Source organism: Lepisma saccharinum, chromosome 13, assembly GCF_977018435.1.
Source record: "Lepisma saccharinum chromosome 13, izLepSacc3.1, whole genome shotgun sequence".
In the NCBI taxonomy this organism is placed as follows: Eukaryota; Metazoa; Arthropoda; class Insecta; order Zygentoma; family Lepismatidae; genus Lepisma; species Lepisma saccharinum.
In genome coordinates this window covers 82,140,368-82,155,299 of record NC_139241.1, presented here as the reverse complement: position 1 = coordinate 82,155,299, position 14,932 = coordinate 82,140,368, and the positions used below count along the sequence as shown (strand labels likewise).

The 14,932-nt window shown below is 37.6% G+C and overlaps 1 protein-coding gene across 1 annotated transcript in view; it reads right to left on the bottom strand.

The window, feature by feature from the left end:
• Positions 1-334: 334 nt before the first annotated feature.
• The window catches only part of LOC145997087 (sodium channel protein Nach-like), a 49,791-nt gene continuing 35,193 nt past the window's right edge, over positions 335-14,932 (bottom strand). Inside the window, exons 9-12 of the mRNA XM_083133706.1 lie at positions 14,056-14,109; positions 11,099-11,204; positions 3,380-3,486; positions 335-1,546 (exon numbers count right to left, since the gene is read on the bottom strand). Of these exons, the coding sequence (XP_082989832.1) occupies positions 1,428-1,546; positions 3,380-3,486; positions 11,099-11,204; positions 14,056-14,109 (386 nt within the window). The 3' untranslated portion in view covers positions 335-1,427. The remainder of the gene's footprint in view (positions 1,547-3,379; positions 3,487-11,098; positions 11,205-14,055; positions 14,110-14,932) is intronic.

The following is a 14,932-nucleotide window of genomic DNA, read 5'->3' as shown; positions in this document are numbered from 1 at the left end:
CGTTAAAAAGATCAAAGATCAATGACTTACGTGTGTGAGTATGAAATGTCGATCAAAACAACGTTTCAGAGGCCCAAGACTGCCTCCTTCTCCAGATTGATGCATATTCTTAGATACCTGACATGGTGTCACGTTAAGAAAGTGTTAGTTGAGGATACAGGTAAAAAACACTTATGGAACTTCTTCTTCTTCTTCTTTTGTTTATTATTATTATTATTATTATATACACATTAGTCTTACTAGCCCCCATGGCAGAGTGGTTAGCACATCTCGCTACAATGCCAGGGATCTCAGGTTCGAATCCCAACCTGGACATGTATGTTTGTGAGTGCCCATTAATCAATTTCATCATATCATCATACATCCCCATCTTCACAAATTAGCCAAAAGTGGCTCAAAAAGCAAAGTAAAAAACGAAATGAATCAATTCAACATTAATCTCTTATAGGTGGCCTCACTCTCGATGAAACATTTGATTCGAGTCGCCTTGCGATGGGTTGCGACAGTTTGCAACAAAATAATGACGGCCTGTTGTTTGCTCTTGCATCGAGCAGCATGCAACAAAATTCTCTGCACATGCGTGAATCCATTCTCTTCAGCCACAGACATCTTATTACAGACTGGAAATAGAGATACAAAAAAGAAAACCTATTTGAGTAACCCCTATGGCCCCTGCAATAAATATTGCCCCAGTGCAAGAGCAGTAGCAGCAGTATGCACATATCAAGTCAAAACATGTAAATTGATACTTTAATTCTACATACACATCATACACATTGATACATTGATTCTGCTGTAAATAGTTATCATGCATCGTTACCCGTTTCCTAAATTATAAACCAGACCTGGACCTATTACAATATTGGACAAAACCTGCAATCAAATTTTAGCTAACAAACAAAATGACTCATTGTGTTGTGTCACATTGTGTCTCGTCATCAGTGCATTGAATAATATTGTGTCCCGTCATGTTATGTCACCAGGGCCGGATTAAGATGAAATTGGGACTGATGCTTGAAATCTTCGGTGAATAATAAACACAATGACATTATAGTTATGTCACAACGCAAAGAATAATAGTAACTGTATAATAAGTAATGCTGTGTCTAGGTGTCCGGAATTGGGGCTCCAAATTTCATTCTAAGATTTATTCTCAGTTTAATATAGCAAAAGAAAACTGTTCAGCTTTCAGAAAATTCTCCTCTGTTTTCATCTGGGCCAATTTCAGGAATTGACCTAATGCTGCAGCATCAATAGCACCCACTTTAATCCGGTCCTGTACGTCACATCATGTCGTTGGATCCGGTGTGTGGCTGGCCTACAGGGGAACAACCCTTCTACATTTAATTATTTTAGATAGTCAGTGAAGAACATGTAACTTTGCAGAGTGAAATTACCTACATTTTGCATGTACCATGAGAACAAAATTAATTAGATACTTTTTGTCTGGACCAAAATATAGTCCTTACAAAGAAGTAATATACAAGTTCCAGGAAACTCATGATGCTGCCACCAGTAAGAAATCCTATTACTCCTCCGAGGGTAACTGAAATGAATCACAGAATGAAAAGACTTCCTGTAATTCTTTAACAACATATCAATATATATTTTAATGTAATTTTTATCATCAAAATTAAAGTCAAAAGAGGAAAACCTTCATCAGAGTACTGATATTCAATTTTAAACTAGAAATAAATGTTGAGTTTTTGTACTTTTAACCACTGTTTTAAGTTTCTGTATACCTACACTTCAGAGACTGATTCTGTCTCCATTCTCAAGGTAGTGTGTTTGTCTCGAATTAGTCATTAGCTTGCAGACCCCAAACATGTGGTGAACAAAATTGAACAAAAATACAAACAAGGAGCATAAACAACAGCAGGGCCACAAAGCATAGTTTTGACACTATCACTCCAAGCACCCAAGATCCCACAGACACTTTCAATAGAAGTTTGCTTTCGATGTCGGGCCACCATGCCAAGCACGCAGTTCCAGAGGCTACTGTTGAATTAATCCGAGCGTCCTTCTAGCAAGTAGGCAGTTATGTACAATTGAATTTAGAGTAAATCCTTGAAATGTGAAAATATTGTAAAATAAATTTTCTTTAATAACGATATTTTTCTTGGCTTAACATCTTTAAAAGATATAAAATTTTATGGATCGAATGAGTTTATTGTTTCATTTTTGTTTCTAGCATGTCTATTTGGTATTATACTTGAATTTGTAAATCATTCATAACACCCATAACAAAACAAAGGTAATATCCGTGATACAGGATTCTTTGTTTTCTTGATATTGAATTTAAGAATATTTTCAAAAATAAAAATGTTGAGGATTTACATTGTTATTTATACATAACACAATATGCATTTCAATGTGTAAGGTTCATTCAGAGACCACAGTATTTTATTTAAAGCTTTCCACCTATAAAGACAATTTACAAATTTGCTAACACCCATGACAGCATATTTCCTTCAAATTTTCTAACAAGGTTTTTTATCTTAGTTCATGTGAGTTTCGCTACAGGATGCTGATTCTGTTACAATTGGAAAAGAAAAGTAAGTTTCCTCGCCATTGCTCGCCACAGAATACCTTCTCTGCAGACATCTCCATAAAACTGATATCAGGACTGTTTTGAATATCCACACTTGTCATGAATTAGCAGACATGAAATTTTTGCATAATATCATCAATGGTGAAACTAAAACCGAATTTCCAATCAATCAATTTCATCTATAAGTATCCACACAGCCAACTACCAAAGTAAGCCTCTTTCACAATCCCACTACAAGGCTCTCCCTTATATAACTGCCTCTTTCTATAGGCTTCCCCATTTATATAACAATCTACCTCCAAATTTATACATTTTCTTGCCAGAACACATTTTCTGACAATCACTAAGACTGTACGTGTATCTTTTAAATTTTTTTCTGTGCCATCTTGTACCTATTGTATTGTTGTTATTTTTTTTTCATTGCCCTTGTATTGTTTTGTTGTTGCTGTTTTGTTTTTGTTTTCCTGTTGCTACAGTTTCAGCACAAAATGGTCTTTCAGTACCGTATCTGAAACTTTAAGTAAATAAATAAATAGGTCACACTAACTTCACAGTTCAAAAATGGAGGGAAAATATAACACCCATGACAAATGGATTCACTGTTTAGTAATTATAAAATAAATTGTAAAGTCAAGGGTCGTTTCCGACCACAACCATTTAATTTTGCTAATTTCAAAAATGGCAAGGAGGGGAAATATAGAGAGTATTATGTTTTTTTTGTTAGTAAAGGTTTCAAAAGAGCATCATTATCTTGGAGGATAAGTTTGCGGTTACTCATTACGGAAAGTTGGTCTTACCCCAAGCCTCATTCGACTGTGAAGATCATACCTGCAGTTTCTACTCTCCCACGCAGTTGACGCATCCTTCTATTTGCAACTTGCAACTTCCATGTAAAGGAAAAGTGTCCAGTTTCATTGACTTCAACGTAACTTTCCCTATGGAAGAAGATAAATGCTAACTCTATGCAGGTAATTGAAGATCAGGTTATTTTACATGTATGTATATAGACTGTAGTTGAAATGAATTAAGCTGTCTTCCAAGTAATAAAAAAAATGCTTATAAATACGGATGCTTGCTTATAAATGCTTTACACATGCCAAGCAACAGTGCAACAAGATCCAATGAGGATGGTGGCATTGGCCACTGAAATTAATAGAGAACGAAGAAGAAAAAGCAGTGAGTCAGGCCCGTACCCAGGGAGCCATAATTGTTTGTAGATGTGAACCTATAAAAAATTTCGAAAATAACATCGACCATTTTTCAAAATTGTAAAAATTTCAATTTTGTCCTTTCTTCATGCTAAGACTTGTCTACCCAGACTTGGTGGAGGAACATATAGTGGTTCGGATACCACTTTAAACTTTAGGTCCAGTTCCAATTAGTCTATCTGTGCATAAAAATGGACCTAAAACAAAAGTTCAATCTTGTCTACTAAGAGAAAGTAAATTGTCCTTGTCCCCAGTTTTGGCACCCAATCACCACTGCTGGCTACCAGGTGAAAATTTCTCTCTCTTTCTCTTTCTTTCTCTCTCTCTCTCTCTCTCTCTCTCTCTCGGTTAACCATAGCCCGCTTCGATCCTTGGTAGCTGGCTATGGGTTAACTCAGATTTAGAATTCTTTATTGTAATAATAATTGCTAATGCATATAATATAATTTATAAATATATTATTTTCTAAGCATAGAATTATTGTGGCTGTTCAATGGTTCTGGTATAAGAAAATAAAGGAAATTTCAAATCATTTTTAATTTGCGAAACTCAGAACTATCGAATACTTCTGAGCAGTATTGCTGATTGGGTGCCAAAATTGGGTAGGAAAGGAAAGGCAAGGAAATTTATTTTCTCTTGGTAGAGAAGCATTAACCTTTTGGATCTCAAGCGTCTCGATCGAGACGCTGTGTCAAGGTCGTAGTTTTTTTGTTATAACTTTTCTATTTTTGGCTAGAATTTCGATTTTTTTTAATATATATTGTTCCTAACACATGTATTTAACAGAAATGTTTTTTTGCATTTTTTTTTGTCTTCATGAAAATGGAGGGGAAAAGGCGGGAAAAGGTACTTCTCTTTTGCGTCTCTTTTCAAGGTCAAATTTTTGCCGACAAAGGAAGACCGGATTTGCTGTTCTAAAGCAATGCTTTTTCACTCCCGCCTGTGAACTGCATTCGAAGGAAGCTTGTTTATCAGTATCCGATGTCAAAATGAACGTTTTTCCGTGAGGGCGCAAGCAGGGGGAAGACTGCTTGTTGAATCTGTGTTGTGAGAATGGAATTTCGAAGCGCGCTGAAGGAAATTTTTTTTTATAGCACAAGTGTCCACAAGTTGCGACAGGGGTTACCCTGCATTGTCTAAAAATAGAATTTCAAGCAGCTGCAAGAATCGGTGCTCATTTTTCACTGCGTTCTAGCTTTTCGTCCGTGAATGTTGTGCATAGGTGTCGTTTTGTGCCCAAGTGCGAGGACATTTTTTGGGTGAAGTGACAATTTTTTAAAATAATTTTTGGGGGTTTTCTCCCTTCCCCCTACATATATACGCCAAATTTGCATAAATTTTGCATTTTGTGCATTTTGACATTTTCGGGAGGGGTGGGGCGGGGGGGGGGGCGAAACACCATTTTTTTTTTTAAAAAAAAAGTATTTCATTCTGCGTACAACGGTATATCTTTCATATCTCTAGGGCATTTAATTTCTGAGCTATAGTCATTTCAAGGTACCGCTGTGTTGTGAAGCTTGAATCAGTGGCGTGCCGACCACTCCTTTTGGGAGTACAACTCAAGTCGTACATTGGTCATACGACAATGATGCAAACATTTTTTTGTTTCTTACATGCCAGCGATAATTTCTATGTGTATTTTGAACTTTTCATATCCTTTTTTTCGGGAGGGGGAGGGCGAAACCCCATTTTTTTTTAAAAAAAGTATTTTCTGGGGATTTCCCCACTTTCCCCCTCCATATATACGCCGAATGTGCATACATTATATATCGTCTGAATCTGTGATTCATTCTGCGTACAACGGTATATCTTTCATATCTCTAGGGCATTTAGTTTCTGAGCTATAGTCATTTCAAGGTACTGCTGCATTTTGAAGCTTGAATCAGTGGCGTGCCGACCATTCCTTTTGGGGGTACAACTCAAGTTACATTGGTCATATGATAATAATGCAAGTATTTTTGTGTTCCTTACATGTCAGCGATCATTTCCATGTGCATATCGACACTGTCATGTACTTTTTTCTTGGGGGGAGGGTGGGGGAACCAAATTCTTTTTTTCGAAATTTTGGAATTTTGAGACTTAGCCCCCTCCCTCCCGCCACATACGCCGAATTTGCATAAATTTCATATAGTCTGAATCTCTGGTTCATTCCGCGTACAACGGTATATCACTCATCTCTCTAGAGCAATTTGTCTCCGATCTACACTCATTTAATTGAAACTCTGCATTTTGCTCAAAATCAGCTCGCAACCGAGAGGCTTACTTGTGAAAATGGCCTTGGGACTCAAAAGGTTAAGAGGCCATAGTACAAAGGCAAAAGTGCCAAAAAAAAGTTGGGGGCAGTTGCCCCCAGGTTCCCCCAAATAGCCGCCACTGTGTGTGTATGTGTATATATCTGGTCCCTCCCTGAAAAAATCCTGGGTACGGGTCTGAAGTGAGTACTAGTTTCTCCATATGTATATACTACCGTGTCTTTCTTTTCCCAGCTATAAAAAAAAATGCCTGTTTTCCTTGAGAACCAAGGCAACTTTTTCAAATGTTGTTGTTTGAATTTATCGGAATTTCATGATAATGGTCCAGGAATTCCTACACACATCAAGTTTTATTAGTGGTTGACATGGATCAAAGGATCAAATTAATCTTTGGCAGATCCAATAACATAGCAGCCCCCATCTGCAAAGTTATCTTATGCATTCTTGAAATTTTGCATACACCAAGAATTCAATAGATAATGATTGCATAGAAAATTTAATTTAAATCCAAGTCTGAACGCAACATCTTTTTTACTTGTGACTGTGCAGGCAAATTAGTGCCAAAACACCTGCAATTAAGGAATCTTCGTACAGTAGGGACTCAATATTGTCCCCCGAATACATATTATGTCCAGTCTATGATTGATTGATTGATTTGGTTAATCTTTAATTTTCTCTGCTAATTTTGGCTAATATTTCTCTTGTAGTCTAGTTGTTACAAGCATAGAAACACAGTTTTTTTGTTGTGATGTTTCAGGAGAACACACGCTCCCTTCACCAGACATTAATTTTTAGTTTGATTAAAGATACAGTTATAACATCACAACAAGAAACTGTGTTTTTATGCTTGTAACAGCCGTGGAATACAAGAAACCTTTAAAATTCAATGTAGCTGAAAATATCAAAAATCTCTGTAAAAGGGATGATGACTTTGGTTGCCTGATGATATTTGCTATTTATGATTTTTTTTAAAATTTGATAAAAAAAAATTTCATCTTAAATAATAATAAAACAGATTGCTTGTTTCACAGTTAAGTTGCTACATTCCAACAATGCAACATTGACAAGATCCATTGTATAACTGATTTTTTTTTTTTGTTTAAAAAATTTAGATTTTTAGATTTAGATTTATTTCATCCATAAATCACATTTACATTTTCATGCTGTGATATTGAACATGTTAGTCAAACATTACAATATACTAATACAATCAATTATAATAATGTAATATACATATATACAATGAAATGATACCTTAACCTATTACAGGTTTATGCTTGGAGGTGTGTACTGATATTAGTTTTACTGTGTATACATAAAAGTAACTCACAAGATGTGAACTTGCATCTGTAGACAGAAGCCTACTCCATAGCCACCTGGAAATATCTTCTTCCGTGTCTCCGATGGACTGGGAATGGATAGACACCACCACCAAAGCCCGCATGGAACTACAAGCCAGCAAGACCATGGACAAGCAGAGCAGAAAATACATCCGCCTAGCTTCAACCAACAGCCAACCGATCTCCATTTTGTCCAAGGGGTTGAACTTCGCCCCAGCTCCTAAAACCATTCCAACCACAGACATAATCAGCAGCATCGAACAAGCCGTCCGCCAAAGCCGAACATCACAGCAGCAGAGAAAGCCATGCTCAAGCAACTGAGAGATGACCAAGATATTATCATTCTACCAGCAGACAAAGGAAAAGCCACTGTTATACTTGAATCCACAGAGTACGACAGCAAAATCACCGACGGCACATACCGGCCTCTACTCTGAGACCCCACAGCTGCAATAGAGAGAAAAAACAGGGTTCTACTAACGAAATCCACGCTGCCGAAACAAACTCGGGACCGGTTAACACCCAATGGAACAGTACCTCCACAACTGTATGGCCTTCCCAAAATACACAAAGCTGCTATATCATTAAGACCTATTGTCAGTGCCATTGGATGCGCTACCTACAGACTGGCCAAATTCCTCATGGCACAACTCCAGCTTCGGGCAAGTGCCAACACCATGTCAAGAACTCATCGGATTTCATCAAAATCCTGCAGAACATCAGAACTTCTCCCAGCAACCTTCTAGTTAGCTTCGACCTAGTATCACTCTTCACCAGAGTGCCTCTTCAAGATTACTTGAAACTGTCACAGCAACATTTCGCACCAGATATCATCAGCTTCTTCAAACACACCCTGACTTCAACCTACTTCAGCTACAAGGGCAGGTACTACGAACAGACTGACGGAGTGGCGATGGGATCCCCATGTATACAGGAAGCCCACTCACAATGACCTTAACGCCAAGAGTTTTCACCATCCAGCCCAGTGGTCAACCATACTCTCTACATTGTTTCACCGGGCCATCTCCATCATCGACACAGAGCACCTTCAAGATGAAATAAGACACCTGCGCACAGCTTTCAGACAGAATGGATACACGGAAGGCATCATCAACAAGACACTAGAATGAGTAATGCACAACAAAAACAACCAACAAACAAACTCGAACCTCCAGACAACCAAGAAGAGAAGAAGATAGCCATCATCCCATACACTGGAAACCTCTCCGCAGTCATCAGCTGCATTCTTGCAAAGCACAACATTAAGACGATCCACAAACCACCACAGAAAGTCCGAACCTGACTTCGAAACCCTAAAGACGACATAGGACCGAAGACACTCAGGGTTTACCATATTATCTGTACCTGTGGTAAAGCCTACATTGGGCAAACGGCGAGGACAATCGAACAACAATGCAAAGAACATGCCAGCTACATAAATAACTTTCACCTAGAAAAATCTGGGTTAGCAGAACATTCCATCCAAGAGGGCCATAGAATCAACTTCACAACCACCAAGATCATCAATTAGTCATCCAATTACTGGGACAGAATCATTAAAGAAGCAATAGCCATCCATGGGGAAAAAGAAAACCTGAACAGGGACACGGGACTAGAACTGGACTCAGCCTGGTTAGCGATAGTCGACTGGGAGCACGGACATCGTAGAGACGGTACCAGATTGGCACGCCTGCACCGTACCCCTCCCACATCAAATACATAAAACCATACCCAAACTTTTCTCTGCACTTCAGTCTCTGAAGATGAGAGTGACATTAGCTCTCGAAAGCTCAGCAGCCTATCCAGAAATCACCTGGCTGATATCCCGAGAGAACTTCTTCATCATTTGCTGCCAGGAAAGCTTCAAGAATTACTCCATTTAAACATGTTAAAGTTACAATATAAAAAATAATATTCTGTAATGGATTAAAACATTAAATGTTGACAGATAATATAAAGGTCAGACTAATAACATTATAAAATAATACTAAAATTGCACTCATGTAATATACCAGATACAACATGCGAGATTGGATCCAGCACTTTCGTGGATGAATCCATGAACCTCCAATCCATCAACCCACAAGTGAGTTGATGGAATAGATTCATAAATTAACTCACTGAGTAAAAGCAATGGTACAACAGATGGTTTCTTAGTATCTTTTTAAATTTGGCTACTGCTTCAATAGTTTTTATATGATCTGGTAACTTGTTGTATAGGTGGATGCCTGTGGATTTTGGACCTTTTTCAAACAGTGATGTGTTATGCACTGGAACTGCAAAATTGGAGTTTTTCCTGATGTTGTAATGATGCCCATTGTTATAACTGTATCTTTAATCAAACTAAAAATAAATGTCTGATGAAGGGAGCATGTGTTGTCCTGAAACATCACAACAAAAAACTATGTTTTTATGCTTGTAACAACCATGGACTAGAAGAGAAATAATTCTACAATGCAAGCAATGTGTTCATACAAGATAAATTTTGGCTAATCGCAAAGATGAGTATTAGTGATGATAAGATGAATATGATGAAGGGATACTCTCAAAGAACACCCATGCGCAGGCCAGAATTCAAACTTTGTATTCCTGGCATCATAGCACGCTGTGCCAACTACTCCATCTTGGAGGCTGGCAAAATAGTCTGGGACTATATATAATGCTGGAGAGAAAACTAATACATAAGGTTTCTTATATATATAATATTAACTTACGTTTTGCAAGTATCGAGGAAACTCCTGAGAAAAGAAGAAGAAGCCAGAAGAAGAAGAAAGGAATGGTGGTGGTGGTGGTGGTGATCTCCTCTCTCTCCCTCAGGGAGAAAGGCAAGGAAAGAAGGAAGAGAGAGAGAGAGAGAGAGAGAGAGAGAGAGAGAGAGAGACCTAAAGAGAAAGAAGAGGAAGAAATGGAAATTTTCTTTTCTCTCTTTCCTCCCTCTTCCTCTTCTAGTTTCTCCCTTTTTCTTTTTCCTTTCTTTCCTCTTTCCCCAGTCCTCTTTCTGGAGAGAGAGAAAGAGAACAAAGGAGATTGAAAATAGGAGGGGGAAGAACTCCACCCATGCTCTTTCATGGGAGGAGCAGGTTGGGTGGGTGCCTCTTCTTTCCTCTCGTAAGGGAGAATCTCTCTTTGGGGAGGTTTGGTGTTGGGGGAATCACCTTCCTTATCCATTCTTCTTTGTTTCTTTCACTTTTTCGAGAGAGAAAGAGAAGGAAGGGAAATCAAAGAAGGAGAAAGAAAGAGACATAGAGAAAAAGAGACATTTTCTTTGTCTCTCTTTCTCTTCTTTTTTTCTTCCCACGGAGGGGGGGGGGGGCTAAAGGGTTTGAGGGGGTGCGGTGGGAGGAGGTGGTGATATCTTTTTCCTCTTCTTCCCGGGGGTCCGAGGGGCGTTTGGTGGGTTCCTCTCTCTTTCTTCTTCCTTTTCATCTCCCTCCCGTAATTTACACAACCTTCATCATGAATGACATTTCTTCGAGACCCATATTCCCTTTGATTACATATCAACAAAGACAAAAAGATACACCATCTGGACTAATTTCATAATAAATGTTGGAAATTCATTTTAAGCATAAATTGTAACAGCAAAGTCCAGTCATGGTGCTGACTACACATCACATCGTTACTAGTTGGAGATCGCACACCTCAATAGCCCTTGAAGGCAGTTGCACCGCGGGTTAGTAATAGCAAATGTTTTCATAGCTTTAAGTACATTCAAAAATAATGCTGCTTTTTAATTATCGTACTTACCTCATTCTTCTAATAATTATTGGTTGTGGTTCGACACAAGACAACCAGCAGGGACAATTAAAACCACCTTCATATACTGGGACGGAAGTGACTGGAAACAGGTTTTCTAGAAGAAATTAAATACTGGGGTTATAATTTATCCTTTAAGGGAAATGTTGATGAATGCCAGCTCTTATGCATAATTTTGTAACAAACCAAAGCGAGAAATGATTACCACCATATTCAAAAACTAGCTAATGAAAACAAAAACAAGCAAATGAAAACAAAAACATGCTCTTCTTTTCATAGATATGTATAAATATTTATAGACCCCAAAATTGCAGAAGATTTTTCTATCCTTGAAGAAGAAACTAAGTGCCTATTACTCATATATAATGCGCACTTTTTTCCAAATTTTTTTGCCTCCCAAGAACAGTGAAGCATATTATGCATGGAATATTTAGGACAGCAAACATGAAACCGTACAGGGTCATTCAATGATTTTGTGACACTTGCATTGATTTTTCATGTTTACGGAACGCTATCATATTATATATCGTTGTAAAGCTTAAATTCTGTAGTTTCTGATTATGGCAACATTATTCCATTCAAGATGGCAACACTAATGTGCAATGAGATTGAAATAAGCTCATCACAAAATGAAGGAACATTAATATTTTTATTGTACTTTGGATGAGAGAAAAGATAAGGAAAATAAAATAATAATTTAAATGTATTACTGGCCAAATAATATGACATATATGAGGCGTGTAAATGCCTTAATGGAAGAAATCTTGTGCTGCTAACTGCTAGTTTGAGGGCCCTGAATGTGCCTCTTATAAATGTTACATTAGTTAAGGGAAAAGTATATACCGGGTGTCCGAATTGAAACGCCCTAATTTCAAATGCTTATATTAAACATAATATACATGCAAGAACAGTGTGGTAGGTGGTACATGGTAACTTAGCTGTGGAAATTTTAAATAGGCAATGAATAGTAACAATTCGTTTGTTTTGTATCGTTCCAGGTAGTGAAAAGTGAAACATATCTTCATATGTTAAACAATTTTGTGTTTAATCAGATAACACATTGACACCAAAACCTGCTTTTCCAGCAGAATGGAGCACCTGCACACTGGCATTTGGCAGTCCAGAACATATTGAATGAGGAATTCCCACAAAAATGGATTGGGAGAGGTGGTCCAATTCCTTGGCCACCCCGGTCGCCTGACATTACTCCCCTGGATTTCTTCCTGTAGGGGTATGTTAAGGACATGGTCTATGCAACAAAAGTGTCAACTGTGGAACAGCTTCGTGAGAGGATTCGCGGTGCTATTGAGGCAGTTACGCCACAGATGCTGCAGGCAACCTGAAGAGAAATTGAGTATCGCCTCGACATTCTCCATGCCACTTGTGAAGTGCACATAGAAATTTACTGATTGCACAGACATAACTTCATACCTATGTGTATTCATTGTTGTATAAATCTTTTGAATGTATTAAATTCGTGCGGTACTACAGTCGTTTAAAGTTAGGGCGTTTCAATTCGGACACCCTATATTTTGAAGATTTTTTTAGAAAAAGTAAAGAGGAATTGAGCAAAACCGTGTATAAATGTTTAAATGCCATTTTCCACGTTTTTTCACTTCGTAATGTAATGTTCAGTGAAAACAGTGCCATTCTGTTGGAATTCGAGCATGCTCCTCCCCACACAGGGATGCATATCAGCAGTATTTGTTGGCCAAGAAATAATAGAAAATAACTTCTTGAGCACTGAAAACCATAAAGTAATTTTGATCTCTTTCTACTATTACTGAATAACCAGGGTGGTTAAAAAGTGGTTAGATGCTAAAAACAGTGGAGGGAGAGGGGGGAGGTGGCATGGGTTGGTGACAAGAGGATATTCTCCTCTTGGTCTACATAGCAACAGGTGACTCTTTGAATAGGCAGGATGTCATTCACTGTCGATCGGCATAGCAACAGCTTTACGACCACCTGCAACTAAGAAAGCCATTTCTTGAACCTGGATTGTACTGTGCATTATATACAAGACATAACTTTTGTCACTTGTCCCAATCAAAAACATTATACATGCATAAACATGGACGTCCGCACGTTTTTTTTTTGCAGGGAGGGCAAGGAAAGTATTTTTTTCCAGGGGGGGGGGCAAACGAAGACAAATTTTCCCCAAAAATAGGGTTGTTCCCTAAAAAACATTGCTTAAATTTGAATTTATGGTGTTCATGCAATAATTAACACATATTATTGTGGCTAAAATGAAATTATATGTGTGAAATACATATTTTTTGGTTGACTTTTATTTTCCAGGGGGGCCATGCCCCCTCTTCCCCCCCTTCTGGATGCCCATGTGCATAAACACGGTATGCAAGTCAGTGCTCGAAGTGGAAACTCTCAGGTTCCAGGTAGGGTAGGTTAATTTTTGGGATAGATGGGAAGTGGAAAATGTTAGGTGGGGGAATGTTTCGTCGACCCTTGGGGTTAGCTGGGGGATGCTTCTAGGGTTTAACATAGAGACAATGAGACAGCTGTTTTTTTTGTTGTTTTTTTTGCTAACTGGGGTGATACCATTTGCCTCCATTTCCCCTCACTTCAAGCACTCGTTCAGCTTGTATGATTCAACATGGAGACAGTGAGGCAGGTTGAGGAATGCTTAAAAAAATTATTCCAGGAACAAAATGAACATGAACGAATATACAATGTATAATCACTTGAACATTTCTCCGAAGTTATTACGTTTACACAAAAAAATCTTGAGAATCAAAATTAAAGTTCCACTGGAAATGATTCAACATCAGTGCCACTTTGATTCTCTGCCATCTTGAAAAGCTACCGAACACTGATTAACAATAGGTTTCCCTATTTTATATCAAATTGTCATTTCCTTCATTTCTGGTAAAAGGACTACAAGGAATATACTCGCCCTCTTCATTAACATTAATTGACGTTTCCGATCTTACTTTTTTTGTTTTCAAGGCATTTCATTCCATCTTTATCGCATAATGGCTGGTTTTCTGAAAAGAAAAGAAATGATAAAAAGGAAGAACATTTATATTTTGCAACAATTTTCAATATTTAATAGGTCTGTGTAATATCTACTGTGTTCAATACTGATTTCAAAGTCTAATACAGCATAAAAGTCATTCCTATTTCTGTTATGATGTCTCGGTTATTATTTGTAACTATTGCTGAGTTCTTAGAAGTAACAGTTACTTATTTTTAGTACTATAGTTGACATTACTAACTCAACACAGTTACTTTTTCAAGATGTTCACATGAGAGTTCATGACTATTAAAATTGTGAGAAAAATGTTCTACTGTACTCCATGTGACTCAAGGATATTTGTAGAACACGCAGGACATAAGAGTGTATAACCCCCATACATTACCTTGGACATGTTTCAGCTTTTTGACGGAAAAAGAAATATAATGTTAATCCTTAATTTCACTAAAGGGGTTCACTTTGAATCTCTATATTTTAAATATAAAATGTATTAAGCACATTTTAATTTTATAAGTTATTTTTTGATTATCATCAGTGAATTAGAAGAATATCCCCTTTCACCTCTCACAAGAAACATGTTATACAAGTTTTATCATATCTAGTAGAAGCAAATGGACATGGGAAACTACGTAGATTGTTTTATGTCACAGGAGAGCACCAGCTCAACAAATAATAAGCCTTCTTTGTTACAGTTAAGGAATAAAGAGATGCACTTCAGGCTAAATTAATATTTTTTATGGATACCCCACGACATCAGAGTTATTGTTTGCATGCAAATATCAGAGAGAGGTGTGAGTTAAGAAAACAACACCAAAATCTATTTTCACAACTGG